This window comes from Micromys minutus (assembly GCF_963924665.1).
Source record: "Micromys minutus genome assembly, chromosome: 22".
Taxonomy (NCBI): domain Eukaryota; kingdom Metazoa; phylum Chordata; class Mammalia; order Rodentia; family Muridae; genus Micromys; species Micromys minutus.
The window spans coordinates 7342786-7356538 of record NC_137957.1 but is presented as its reverse complement, the minus strand read 5'-3'; the positions used below and the strand labels follow the sequence as shown (position 1 = coordinate 7356538).

Below are 13753 nucleotides of genomic sequence, written 5' to 3'. Positions count from 1 at the left end.
GGCAGGTGGTGAGGAGCGGGAAGGTGTGCGGAAGGGAGCAGAAGGAGATGAGGAGTTTGGGGACCTGAGAGCCGACCATTGAGAAGCAGTTTGGGGTGGTCGCTGGAGTGGGGCAGGCGGAGGGTCTTGGGTTTGATAGCGAGTGGGGGAGGGTCGGCCTGGCCAGCCAGAAGCTCCTTTTCTACTCTATGGGTTGTCTGCCAGGACTGAGGTTGGCACCGCCTAGCAAGGTTGGCAGCGGGAGCCCGGGCACCATCTGCTGCTGGAGGAGGGGGGAGGGCAGAGGCTCAGCTGGGCTGGGGAGAGGAGGGCCCCGGGACGGGCACCCCCTCCCCTTCTGCACAGAAAGATGAGGTGTGCTGGGGGTAGGGAAGCACACAACAAAACTCATTGCAAAACCGGGTTTAGTTTCTTGTTCCCTTCGCCCTTGGCTGTGACGCTCGAAGCCTGGAGGTGAGAGCCAGGACCTTAGAGGAACACTCGGACAGTCCCCCTTTTTATCATGACTGGACTGGAACAGGAGCAGATCACAGGCACACACCCCCAAAACACACAAGTCAACCTTTTGCCCTATCCCTCCTGGGAATCTGCCTACCACAAGTAAGGGGAGGGAGGACGGAGGAGGACCTGCCCGTAGTCATCAAGAGGTCTGAGCACTGAGCACCCCCCTGTCAAGAGTCCCCCAAAAATACTGAAGCAAAACCAATTTACTGGCTCATTGGGTGGCAGTGTTGATGTAGGGGTGTCGGAGGAGCGGGGAGAGCGGCTGTTCTCTCCCTATACTTGCAGGGTGCCCCCCTTCTCCCTCGCCTTACCGAGCCGGCAGCTGTCCCTAATTAGAGCGGCGGTTTAATTGGATTTATCAGCAGTTAATAGGAAATTAAGCAAAGGGCCCGAGAGAAGGGGGGCGGGAGGAGCCGGGAGACAGGCTGTGCTTAACCGGAAGGAGAGAAGCTGGGGTCCCAGGATTGGAGGACACTGTCTTGATTGGACCCGGTGATCACACCTCCCCCTCAGCTTCCTGCCAGTTGAGTTAGTCCCTGACCAGTCCCAAGAGAGGGCAGGAGGTTTGACAGGGACACTGTTTGCCCCCCCCCCCGCCTCCCACTCCCACGAGCCAGCTGCCTGGTGATGGATGAGTCCGCCACACTGCGCAAAGGTCATAAGTCTAGGCCAAGGAGCAGACTGAATTGAAAATAGATCAGAGAAAGGGCGTTACAGGGTCCAGGACACAATGTACACGCCCCTCCAGGTTCTAATTGCTATTACAAAAAGAAGGGAAGGAAGGAAAGAAGGAAGGAAGAAAGGGAGCTCTTTTTCTTCAGTGACTGGGCAGCATGCCTGAGGATGTGAGGGACAGACTGACCCTGTCTTCAGTGTCTTCAACCTTCATCTCACCTCAGCTGGGACTTCTGGGGACCCCTTTGTGGTTCTTGCTTGTGTGGCACCGGCCACCATTCTCCCTTTCAGATGTTTAAGTTGGGGTTGTCAGGGCATGATGCAGAAGGGACAGAGGAGATCTGGACCTGAAGGTCTGGGAAGGTAGCTTGTGGGTCACACGGGCCTCTGAGTCCACAGCCTCGGGCAGCGCCTGTCACCACCCCCTCATTACACTGCTAGCCTAATGTGGGCTAACAAGGCTTGCTGGGGGTGGAGGGGACTCAGCGATTTCTCAGACACTCAACCCCTCAGGGCACAAATGGCAGCTCCTGCTTGCGCATGGGTGCAGCCCCTTGAGTGGGTGTATAAGGGTCCCCTCTGCACTCCCAGTGTATGGTATGTGTGTGCCTGGAGGTGTGATGTGTGTGATGTGTGTCTTTATCCCAACTCCAGATGTTCCTGTATGTATTTTGATTTTGTCGGTGCCTCTGGGTCTATACTGCCCGGTTTATCATTTCTATAATTTCTGTCTGTAAGTCCCAGGGTGGCTAGGTATGTTGAGCATTCTTTCAAAACATGCTTCCACACCCATGTCAATGTGCCTGTGCACTCTGAGTCTGGATGTGCTTCCAGGAACGTATGTGTGAAAATCAAGAACCACTGCTGTGTGTTTGTGTGTGAGCCTGTGTGTGTGTGTGTGAGAGAGAGAGAGAGAGAGAGAGAGAGAGAGAGGCATGCGTGTGCGCACGCTGCTCTGGTGTCTGCTTGCAGGTGTGTGTGTGTCTCGGTGACAGTGCGTGGGCGTGTGCCTGGGTGTGAGCTGCGCGGCAGCAAGTACCCGAATGACAGTGGGACACCCGCGCCCGCGCGCGTTCCCGAGCTCGAGAACCTCTGATTGAGTCTCCCGCCCCCGCTTCTTTTTCTCCCCATTTCTATTCCTCTCTCCTTTCCCGGCCGGCTTGCCGTCCGCATCATCTCCATCCATTATTGAAGAAACAGCGCGTCCTCTCCAATCACATCAACACCCCGCCCCCTCCCTGTTGTGCTCGCCCCGTGGCCCCTCTGGCTGCTGGGGAGGAGGGGATGCCGGGGCGTAGCGGGAGCCCTGGGCAGAAGTGGGTTCATGACCCTGTGCCCCGGTCTGGGCAAGGTACCGGGACACCAGGGTCCCTGGCGGTGAGCGCTTTGCATAAACAGATGGCGCAGCGTCTTTGTCTCGCTTGCTAGCCTGCTTGCCGCCAGGCTCCCGGCTCCACTTGTGTCTGGCTGATGCAATCATGATCATCTCAGAGCCTCAGGACCCAGCGCCCTTAATAGTGGCAGCGGGGGTCAAGGGCCCGAGGGGCTCCTGAGCAGATGCAGGGCATTGTGGCTTCCCTCTCGGGCGCCCTCTCCAGTACCTCAGCTGCAGCGGGAAGAGAAGGCCGCTGCCAGGTGACAGGGATGTTGAAGAGATGGGAGGGGACCCTGAGCAGCGCCCCAAGGTGTCCGCGGGCTGTTCTGTTGGGTTGCTGCAGCTCCCCGGGGACAGGTACTAAGTCACAGAATAGAAATAGAGCTAAAGGAGGGGCGGGGGGATAAATTTGCAAAGAGACCACAGCAAGGTAGAGGGGTGTAGAAGGAAGAGACTAGCAAGAGACCCGACACAGACACAGAAGGACTAAGCTAGGCTGAGAGCAGAGCGACATGGACAAACCTAAAGACAGTCTGAAGGGGGAAAAAAAAAAGCAAAGAGAACCAGGGAACTGAGGGGAGGCCAAGTCAGAAGGAGGTCCCGGTGGTGGTGCTAGGGCAGAAGCCCCAGGTGTCTGCGGCCAGCATGGCAAGGAGAGGCTCCAGCCCGAACATGGATACCATGGGCCTCTGGCGACATAGTCTTCCTCGTCCCATCTATGTCGTCTGGCTGAGAGACTCCACTACCTTGATGGCTTGAGCGAGTAAGCCAGCAGGCACAGACCTGTATACACACTCCTGACTTAACTTGAACACTGGAAATGCAGAGTAGGCTCTGCCCGACAGGGGGAACCCGAGACCTCGTCCCGCAACCTGAGAGCGGCTCGGCCTCCAGAGGGCGCCGGCACCCACGGACCACCGTAATCGGCTCGCTCCGGAGAGCACAGCTGCATTTGACTTGCTGCGCCGCCAGCCACACGGATTAGTATCCTGGAGCGGTTTAGAGTTGAAGAGTCTGGTCCCCTAGGGACCACGGGTTGTGCCTAATCCTCGGCTAACGACTCACGTTGTCCATCACCTACTGGACCAGCATGACCTGAGTTATCCTAGGGGGAAAGTACTAGGAAGGAGGTGGGGAGGAAAGACCTAGAACCCCAAAGACCACGTTCAAACATGGAAACACAGGAAGGGAAGGGTCTCACAGATGGGCCCAAAGAGCCCCCCTCCCGGGTCAGGAGCATGCAAAACGTGAAATTGTGGAAAGGCAAGAGCAGATGCGACAGTGGAATGGCTGAGCTTAAGAATAGACTGGACACCTAAGGGAGGAGAAATGGTGGAGTTTCCAAAATAGAGAGGCTCTGGGTCCAGGTCACCAGCACCAGGCAAGCCAGGGCCAAGAGCAAAGGGGCATAAAGCAAGGGCCAGATGTCCCTCCCAGAGTCCTGGATCTCCAGCTGTGCCACAGAGTACCAGATGTGCAGCCCAGCTGGGCAGCTGCTGGGGCCTGAGCTCCAAGATTGGTATTTAGCACCTCGACCACCACCACCCTTATGGGTCCAGGCTTGGGGACGCTGGTGACAGGACACACCTTCCCTGGCCTGGCTCTAGAGGTGGGGATGCTCAGGAAGGGCCCTGTTCTGCTCCAGGCTCTGACATCCCATCAGCCCCCACTCCTCCACCCCATCCCCTCCCCCACGCGCGTCTCAGTGAGTCTCTGTCTCTTTGTTCTCGCCACGTCTCTGACACTTTATCTCATTATCCGCCGGAGGGAGGCGGAGAGCCCGGACCCCGCAGCCTAATTACAGCAGAGCTTGTCAGCTCAAGGGGCAGCGAGGTATCTGTGTGTAAGACAGGGAGGGGACCCTCAGAAAGGGTTGTCTCCCTCCCTGTACCCCAGGGAGGCAGTGGCAGTACACAGCTCATCCCAGCAGGGGCCCACCACAGTACAAGTTCTTTAGGGGAGAAATGGGGGCGTATGGCAGGATCTAGAGGCAGGAGCTAAGTGAGGGGGTGATAGAAATTAACATGGGAGTGAGGAGATGAGGTTCATGTCCTGTGTCCCCAAAACCAGTCCCTGCCCTGGCAATATAGTATATACCTAATTCCCCCCCCACCCCCGTTTCAACATCTCTTCTAGCTTTCTATGGCTACCTTCATTCAGAGACCTTCCTCTAGTCCCAAAGCTAGAGATGACTATGATGGCCTCCCCTCGGAGAGCACTGCTCCTTAAACTGCTACAGCTGCTGTCTTATGCTTTGAGCAGTGCAGAGACTCACACACCTGCACCCTCCACCTCTAACTACTCCAAGCCAAGCACAGCTCAGCAAAACCGCCCAGACCAAGAGGGGCTGGCGGCACCCACATTGCTCCCTAGCCTCATAAGGCTGTCTGCTTGTCTGTCCCACATCCGGAACCCCCTTCAGTCTCTGGAAGCTGGAGAGGTCCCTCCCTCAGATACTCAAAGACCCAAGTGTAATGGTGTGTCATGGGCCAGGGTTTCTCTTTTAGTGTGAGTGAGTTGGGGAGGAGAAACTCTAAGGCTCCCCAGCAACTTCCAGACTGTTTTTGCAGGGAGAAAGTAAGCTGGGTGCGGCTGGCGAGGCTAGGCTGACCCCTCCCCGATGAGGGGCGGGACCCCAGGGGGAGGAATAGAACAGCTCCACGGAGAAGACCAGACACTGGAACAAGATGGCAGGAACCAGTCTAGGGTCCCGCTTCTCCCGGCAGATAAAAAGACACCCTGGGGTGAGTTCAGTCAGAAGATCTAATCTCCCCTCTGTCACCCTGCCTCTCAAGCCCTCTTACCCCCAAATCCTGCTTCCTGTCTGTTTCTTTAATGTTTCCAAGTTTTCCCAGGGACACTCATGACCTATCTCTGCAATGTACCCCCGTCCCTGCAGCCTGCCTTGGACAGGGTCACCGTAGAGTTAGGGTGTCCCACATGCTGAAGAAGTGTGTGGCTGTAGGTTTCAGGCCCCACTCCCGAAGAGAAGGTGGCATCAGACCTTGAGTGAAGGGTCTGAAAACTAGGACAGAGTGAGCAGGAACGGGGCAGAGTCCCGACCCTAAGAGTGCCTGGTCTCTCTGCAGCTCATCCCAATGATTGGCTTCATCTGCTTGGGCATGGGCAGTGCTGGACTTTACTTGCTGCGACTTGCCCTGCGAAGCCCTGATGTCTGGTAACAACAGGTCTTGGGAGACAAGGGGGGCGGGAGGAAGGAAATGGGAAGGTGCGTGCGACCCTAGCAGGCACCTCGGCCTGTGTCCGTCCTTATTCCCACTTCTGCCCAGCATTTCTGAGGGTTGCAGTGGCCCCTGACCAGAGAGACCCTCACCTCCCCTCTGGACCACCTGGTGGCTCACTGTCCGTGGCTAGACATGTGGGGTAGCTGGAAACCCAGCAGCTCGCCACAGAGTTGCCATGGTGACACAGCTCTACTGGCCATGCCTGGCTTTTAGGTGCCTCTGTGCCTGACCGGAAGTGCTGGAGGTCTAGCATTGTGGTGGTGCGGGACGAGAGGGTCTTTGGTAGTAATGGGACTTCTCTCCTGCGGAAGCATCAGGGGGTCCTTTGACAGGCAGAAGCCCAAAACACCCACCCACTCTGATCGTGGAGTCTGAGGCACACCACTGAAAGCCCTCCTGTGGGGTTTCTGCCTGATTCCCAGGACCCTGCTCTGAGCAGTTAGGTGAGGGAGGAAGGAGTCCTGGAGAGACTGTCTTTTGTCCTTCTTGCCAGCACCTGCTGACACGTCCCCTTTTCTGTCAGTCTCTTGGAAATGTACTCCCCTTCTCAGGGTAGGGACCGAGGAGGAATGGTGATACTGAGGTCATGTTTAATGCTTAATGTTTAAAATCCTGGTTCCCAGGAAAGAAACTCTTAACTCTCCTGTCCTGTTCACAGCTGGGACAGAAAGAACCCAGAGCCCTGGAACCGCATGAGTCCCAATGACCAGTACAAGGTAACTGTGACTCTACTGTTCCCCTATCCCCTTCTCTCCCAGTCCCCAAGTCAGTGCCACACACAAGACAGCGATGCCCTTTCAACTCCTTCCCCTCTCCACAGTTTCTTGCTGTTTCCACCGACTACAAGAAGCTGAAGAAGGACCGGCCGGACTTCTAAGGCAGGGCAGCAGGGTTCCATGTAAATCACTCTCTTCCACTCCCAGTCTCAGACCCTAGGGCGTCAGTCTAGCAACAACGTTCAGCTTCTGCTTACACAGGCTGGATTCCCACGCAGAGGGGAGGCGGTCCCACCCCCACCCTTGCTCCCAGGAGAGGAAAAGCCTCTGACCCTCCGCTTGAGTCCCACGTGGGGGAGGGGACTCAAGCAGGCACACAGCAGTTGGGGTTGACCCAAAAAGCCCAAGCCAGTTCCCCTCTCCTCTTGCCCCTCCCCGTGCCTGACTGGGTGTGGCGCAGGCTACGTGTTGAGCGTGACTGTCGTGCGCCAACCGCAAGCAGGGGGCCTGAGTGCCAGCAACGTGGCAGGCCCCACATTAGTTCGAGTTTTGAGAAGGGTTCAGGGCGGGGTCTGCCCAGGCTCGACTGGGCTCACCCTGAGTACCTAGCCTGCCTGGGATGGGGCACCTCTACCGTGCAGTGAGCTTCTTTCCTGCCCAAGCCTGCAGCCTCTCATCAAGGACACCCCCTCCCGCCTTGCACCTGGGCAGCCCCGTGCCTTTCCCCACCCCTCCCTTCCCTTGCTTCTCTGTCCCTGGGGATCAAACAGAAGCAGCCGTGGGCAAAATACAATTTCATTTAACAAATTGAATTTGCTGCGCCTGCTAATCACGTCTGGTGTCGGCTCTGATCAGACGGGAGGCTACAGCCCCGGGGGTCCTTGTGGTGGTGGGAGGGAAGGAGAAATCCATGTTGAGGGAGTCGAATCACTGGCTGGCCCAGGGGACCCCTCCCACAGTAATAGGAACTGGGGGCAGGTTAGCATTTTATTAGATAAAAACAGGAAGGAGGGTGCTTGCCCACCCCTTCCTCTGGCTCAGCTTGCCAACTCCCTTTCCCCAGGAAAGAGCAGGAGTCTGTAACACTGAGATGTGGTGTAGGGTCGGGGAAGCCAAGGGTGAAGTTGGGTGTCACGGTGCATACCTATAACCCCAGCACTTGGGAAATGGAGGTAGGAGGGTTGGTCCAAGGCCAGTCTTAGCTAAGTGAGACCCCCGTCTTGAAAACAAGCCGGATGTGTATTGGGTGCTTACATGGTTACAAATCAGGGATCTCAGCTACAAATTCTGGGGGTAGTTTATGCCTGGCTCTTGCCCTAAATGGAAGGCCTTCTTCCCGCCACTAAAACCCAAAGGGATGAGTAACATCTCTTTTGTGGTCCAGGGAGGTGGAAAGAAAGGTAACTTCCGCTCTGTGGGCTTTGCCAGCTGTCCTCAACGTTCGTCAAACCCAGGCATCGGGAAGCCCCTGGCAAACTGTTCCACCTGTTGCCGGAGGCTGGCCAAACGCTGGCTTGTTTCTGGGTCCTTGAGCAGGAAGGACTTGAAATCCTGGAGCTTGGCTGAGAACGTGGGGAAAGTTGGTCAGAGGGCCTCTGGGCAGGGCCGGGAGCTTGGCTGAAGGGGCAGAGCCTACGGTGGGTGGAACCAGTTGACCGCTGACCCCTGGAGCTACTCACCAGTCTTGCGCTTCACCTCCAAGCCAATGCTGACTCCTTCATCGATAAAATCAACGACTCTCCGGAAGTCATCCTCACGGAATTGGCGAGAAGTCAATGCTGGGGCCCCTGGAAGAGGGTAGAAGATGGTTAATTAACATGGCCAAGACACAGACGACCCCAGTGGGGAAACCTTCCCCTCCTCAGACCCCAGGTCTCACCAAGCCTCAAGCCTCCCGGGGTAATTGCGCTCCGGTCTCCAGGACAGGTGTTCTTGTTGGCCGTGATGGACACCAGCTCCAGCACACGCTCTGCCCGTGCTCCGTCCAGGCCCTTGGGCCGCAGGTCCACCAGCACCAGGTGGGTGTCAGTGCCACCTGAGAGGGGCAGTGACAGGGGATTGGGGAGTCCTGGGCCTCTGCTGGAGGCCACAAAGGCCTTCACCCACCCCCTGGCTTACCAGACACCAGCGAGTATCCTCTCTTGAGCAGGGCATCAGCCATGGCCTGGGCATTCCTCAACACTTGTAAGGAGTACTCCCGGAACATAGGGGTGCAGGCCTACAGATGAGACAGGAGCCTCAGCCCTGTCTTGTACTGAACAAGACCCTGAGACCCCAGCCCTGCTGCCTCCCAGCTTAGCCATTTTCCTTCCATCAGCCTCAGCTTTAGTTACGAGAAGGAAGCGAAACCTCTGGATCAATGCACCCCGACACAAGGGAAGGTCCCCCAACCTGCTTGAGAGCCACAGCTACTGCAGCAATGGCATGGTTGTGGGGGCCCCCCTGTAAGGATGGGAACACAGCGAAGTTGATTCGGTCCTCAAAAGTATAAGGGATCTCTTGGCCAGTCTTGGGGTCTACGGTCCGCACTCCCTTCCGGTAAAAGATGAGTCCTGACCTGTGTGGAGAACTCATGGTCAGACGCTAAAAGGAGGAACAAGTGATGGGGGAAGGGTGGGAGATGCCTGGCTTAGGTGCTCAGGGCATCCGGGTCCCCTCAATTGAGAGGCTGCACTGGGTTCCAGGGGTAGAAGGGACCAGCCTCAGTCCACCCCAAAGTCCCCTAGCAAGGTGTGACCCCAGAGAATTCTGACCTGGCCCCCCGAAGAGTCTTGTGAGTGGTTGTGGTAACAACGTCCGCATACTTGAAAGGCGAAGGGATCACTTTGGCAGCCACTAGGCCACTGATATGGGCCATGTCTGCCAGCAGATGTGCCCTGACCTCATCACAGACCTGGGCAGGCAGAGAGACAGGTCTCAGCCTGGGGAAGAGCCAGACAGGTATACACAGGGCAGCTTCCGCCCCGCCCCCAGAGTAGAGGGGCGCTTGGTCTGCAGTCCGCCACTGACCTCTCTCATGCGTGCATAGTCAATGAGGCGGGCATAGGCACTGGTGCCTGCTATGATGAGCCGCGGTCGGAAAAGCCGAGCAGTCAGCGCCAGCTGGTCGTAGTCGATGAGGCCAGTTTGGGGCTGGACAGACAGACAGACAGCTAAAGCCCATGCTCCTGGAGGCTGAGGGCTGCCCAGAGCTCCAGCCCCTGGGACACTTACGTTGAGCTTATACGGCATAGACTCAAAGAAGATGGACGTGGCGGAGATCCGCTTGACATCGGACATGTAGCCGTGGGTGAGACTGGAAAGAAGGGAGATCTCAAAGTGATGTGGCCTGACTTAGTCGGCTGCTTCCAGCCACCTAGCAGACCTGTCCCCACAGCACTGGTTCCAGCTTCCCTCACCCCCACTGCTCCACCCATGTCATGCTAGGCACTCAGTGTAACATAGACCTAACGCGTATTCACTGACTAACTCCTGCCCTGTGTCATACTCACTGGCCCCCGTCGGGCAGGTCCAACCCCATGATTCGGTCGTGAGGCTGCAGAAGGGCGGTGTAGGCGGCCAGATTAGCGGGGGACCCCGAGTATGGCTGCACATTGACTCCCCAGTGTGCAGGGTCCAGGTCAAAGGCTTCCAGGGCCCGGCGCTGGCAAAGCCGTTCAATCTCGTCCACCACTTCCGCTCCCCCGTAGTATCTGCCGCAGAGAAGGTGCGTGAGGGCGGGGAGGAAGCACCCTTGACCAGCAGCAAAGGACTGGGCAGCCGCTGTTCCGTAAAAAAACGCTAATAGGGCTCAAGAAGGTTCCGCCACTGGGGGTGCCATCCCTGCTGCTGCCCTCCAGGCCTCTGGTCTAGCCTCACCTCTTGCCAGGGTAACCCTCCGAGTACTTGTTGTTGAGACAGGACCCCAGGGCCTCCAGCGCAGCTCGGCTGCAGAAGTTCTGGGGTGGTGGGGGGGCAATGTCAGAAGGCAACAAGCCTCCCTTCCCCTGGACTCCCACGGCCCCACCCCTGCCAGAGCCCACAGGCTGCAGGGGTGGGACACGATACACAAGAAGCAACAACATTCTCAAAAACTCAGCTGCCGTGACCGGTGGCCCCAATAGGGCTACCTGTCCACTCAACCCGTGTTTCCAGGTTTCTCTTTCTTCCGATGAGAGGAGGTAAGGAAGAGATGAAGCTATATGGCTCTAGAAGCTCCCTAACGCCCAAGCCCCATAAACTGGTCCTGCTCTATGCTTCAGAGGACAGTACAAAGAGGGAAAAGCTCTGAGTCTGACAGGAAGGCGTGGAGAAGTCACGGTAAGGTGACGTGTTGTTCCCTGCACGCACGGCAGCTTGCTCTTTGACCCATATCCTCATGTCCTACCTCTGAGGCGATGAGCTCCAGGCCACGACACTGCCTGTCCTTCTCCCTCTGCAGAAGCTCCCATATCTCAGGGTCACTGTCTGATAACCTCTCCTGGCCCGTCCAGCCTCCAGCTGCTCCCTCAGCCTGCGTCTGGGCCACCTTGCTGTGCTGGGCCCGGGCAGCCATGCAGACGAGCTGACCACATCTCTGCAGAGGCTCAGGGCAGAAAAGCCAGGATTAATTAAAAATTGTCCAGATCTCTCCCAATCGCCCTTGGTCATAGGTACAGGTAGAGCCCTCTGGCTGAGTAGGCAGCCCAGTCCAGCCAGCAGCCAGCTCTCTCTACCCCCACTGTCATCTTGAAAAGCAAGTTCTAGTGTCAAAGGTTCAGATCATTATCCAAAGGGCAGTTCTGACCAACTCTAACACAATGCACTCCCAATCTCCCTTCGCATCACCCTGAGTGACTCTGCAAAGTCACAGAGCAAAACTTGTGCTCCAGAAGCCCATGTGCCCCGAATCCAGGTGACAGACACTGAGATTCCAGAGTCTCCCCACACGCAGGAACAAAAGGGCTATCCCAGGTCTGGAGAGGTGGTTCTGTAGATAAGAGCACTGGCTCTTGTACAGGACAGGGGTTCATCTTTAAGCGCCCACAAAACAGCTAACAACCATCTGTAACCCCAGTTTCCAAGAGATCTGATGCCCTCCTGACCTCTGTGGGTACCCAGACATGCACGCAGTGCCCATATAGTGTGGTCAAAATATTTGTGAACATAAAGGGGAGGACTTCTTACAGGGCCTCCATACGTGAACACTCCAATGAGAAAAGAAACCAAGTAAGTGAACAGGGATCAACGCAAGGGTGATTTCCAGAGCAACTAAAGTAGGACGACTATTAAGCAGTTCTTGGAAAGAGGTGTGTACTGGCGGGAGTGAGGGTAGGGTGAAGGTGTCTGCCCAAAGGGAAGCCAAAAATACTAATTTTATCTCACACACACACACACACACACAGCACCTCGCTACTTCCTGCCCACACAGCAGCAGGACCCTTGCGTGATGAAAGTACCGAGGCTCGGTTGCATCATCTCCATAGCTCAGAGCTGGCGGGAAAAATTCAACTACCGCATCGAAGCCGGGAACCCCACTTCTTCGCTAGGATAGTGCTAACACAGCGTCTGCAGACCTTTATCTTAAGAGCCGAGTTAACCAGGCGATTACAAGACCCTAGAACGTCTGATCACCTGAACTAGGGGCCCAGGGTACCGCACGCGCGCTGTCTCAGGGATTTCCTGGTTAAGCATCCGTTCCCCGAGGCCACAGAACACGTGCGGCGAGAAGCCAGGGGAACCCCACTTTGTGAAAGGCGGGATGGGCCTTTCCACTAGTCATCTTGCATTTGGAACCCTGTTCTTACCCGAGTGGTCCGAAGCAAAGAGAAGGGTACCATCGCTACCGGAGGCCACAGGAGGACTAGCCGCTAACTCTATATTAGTGTAGTGCCGGGGTCGGAAAAACCGGCTGCTCCTAGAGCGCTTGCGCGAGAAAAATGCCCCCGTGAAGTCCAAGTTAAAGGGGCGTTCCCTGCGCATGCGCATCACTGATCTTAAAATTGCCTTCTGGGAATTGTAGTTTTTCTTTATCCTTCTTTCCCATCTATATGTCCCGGTTTAGAGAGCTTTGCCTGAAAGAGATTTAGAGCTCCTCCATGTCCTTTCTTGAAGCACTTCAGAGTTTTTGTTTTGTTTTTCCTGCCGGTTGTCCAGACAAGCGCTTTTTGGTTTGTTTTCGTGTGGTTTATGCTTACCAAGTAGCCAGCATATGGTTCTCAGGGAGATTCAAGACATATATAGAAGGTAAATAAACTATGATGCAATGAAAACAAATGTAGTTTACAGTGCAACAGCTCTTCCGGTCCTTCTTCCCCAGTGAAACCATGACGTCATCCCGGCACTAGGGAAGTGGAGACAGGAAGATTCAGAGTTCAAGGCTAGCTACATATGAAGTTAGAGGCCAGTGGACCACAAACGAACCTGTCACACCTTGCCCCCTCCAACGCAAAGATCTTGTAGAAGGGATTAAATGGAACTGTGCGTGTGAACCTGATTCACGGCCTGCCTGCTTTCTCCATGTCCATTGAGCCATGGCTGAAAGCAGAGTAACCACCTTTTCTTTTCTCTTGTTTACACGTTGCTCATCCACCAGCGGTCGCCCACTTCTTGAAACTGGTCTGAGTAAACCTTCAAGTGGGGTGCTCACTGATCTCTCCAGGGGAAGAGTCTAAGGGAGCTGGGGACATTGTTTTTGTGTTAACTTAGAGACCAGGGTTTGTAGTGGCTATTCCTGGTTGTCAACTTGACTATATATGGAATGAACCACAATCCAGAATTGGAGGGCTCACCTGTGATCCAATACTTGAGGCTGGAAGACACAAGTTTCTGACCTGGATGATGGCATGGAGATCTTGAGGCATAGGGGCCATGAAAAGTTTAGGCCCAGGTAAGGTAGTGCACACTTTTAATCCCAGTTCAAGGTCAGTCTGGGAGAAAGCAAGTCCCAGATCCAGGCTTGGTGGCACACCATTAATCTGGGCCACACCTGCTGAAAACCACACATAAGCACATTGGAAGAAGGAAGAGATCTGCTCTTCAACTGCTTTGCACTTACTTGCCAGCACATTTGCTAGAACCTACTTCTACAGAAGAGTAGTTTAAATAACTAGCCTCGTGGGACTGAGCAACTACAAGATTCTTGGACTTCATCCACTGCTGGGTGGGTTGTATGGCAGACTACGTCATCACAATAAATTCCCTCCATACAGAGAACCATTCCATGCGTCTTCTGTGTATCCTGGAACTCACTTTGTAGACCAGGCTGGCCTCAAATTCAG

General features: G+C 55.6%; 2 protein-coding genes across 4 annotated transcripts; one reads left to right on the top strand and one right to left on the bottom strand.

The window, feature by feature from the left end:
* Window positions 1-5241: 5241 nt before the first annotated feature.
* On the top strand, window positions 5242-7267 carry NDUFA4L2 (NDUFA4 mitochondrial complex associated like 2; the record flags this gene model as incomplete). Its single annotated transcript, XM_080935350.1, has 4 exons — window positions 5242-5298; window positions 5644-5732; window positions 6458-6515; window positions 6620-7267. 4 exons carry the CDS (start codon window positions 5242-5244, stop codon window positions 6674-6676), a joined length of 261 nt encoding a protein of 86 aa, XP_080791476.1. The 3' UTR covers window positions 6677-7267.
* A 110-nt stretch (window positions 7268-7377) lies between these two features.
* Window positions 7378-12413, bottom strand: SHMT2 (serine hydroxymethyltransferase 2). 3 transcript variants are annotated; one of them, XM_080935323.1, is made up of 12 exons: window positions 12281-12413; window positions 10882-11079; window positions 10374-10453; window positions 10007-10207; window positions 9729-9810; window positions 9525-9647; window positions 9269-9408; window positions 8907-9072; window positions 8634-8733; window positions 8395-8550; window positions 8195-8302; window positions 7378-8077 (listed from the first exon to the last, which is right to left on the bottom strand). In XM_080935323.1, the coding sequence occupies exons 1-12, from the start codon at window positions 12311-12313 to the stop codon at window positions 7950-7952; spliced, it is 1515 nt and encodes a 504-aa protein (XP_080791449.1). In that variant the 5' UTR covers window positions 12314-12413; the 3' UTR covers window positions 7378-7949. The 3 variants fall into 3 exon arrangements, with proteins under 3 accessions (XP_080791449.1, XP_080791450.1, XP_080791451.1); XM_080935324.1 differs by having other exon boundaries at window positions 10882-11070; window positions 12281-12399; XM_080935325.1 differs by lacking the exons at window positions 10374-10453; window positions 12281-12413 and having other exon boundaries at window positions 10882-11065.
* Between the last annotated feature and the right edge of the window lie 1340 nt (window positions 12414-13753).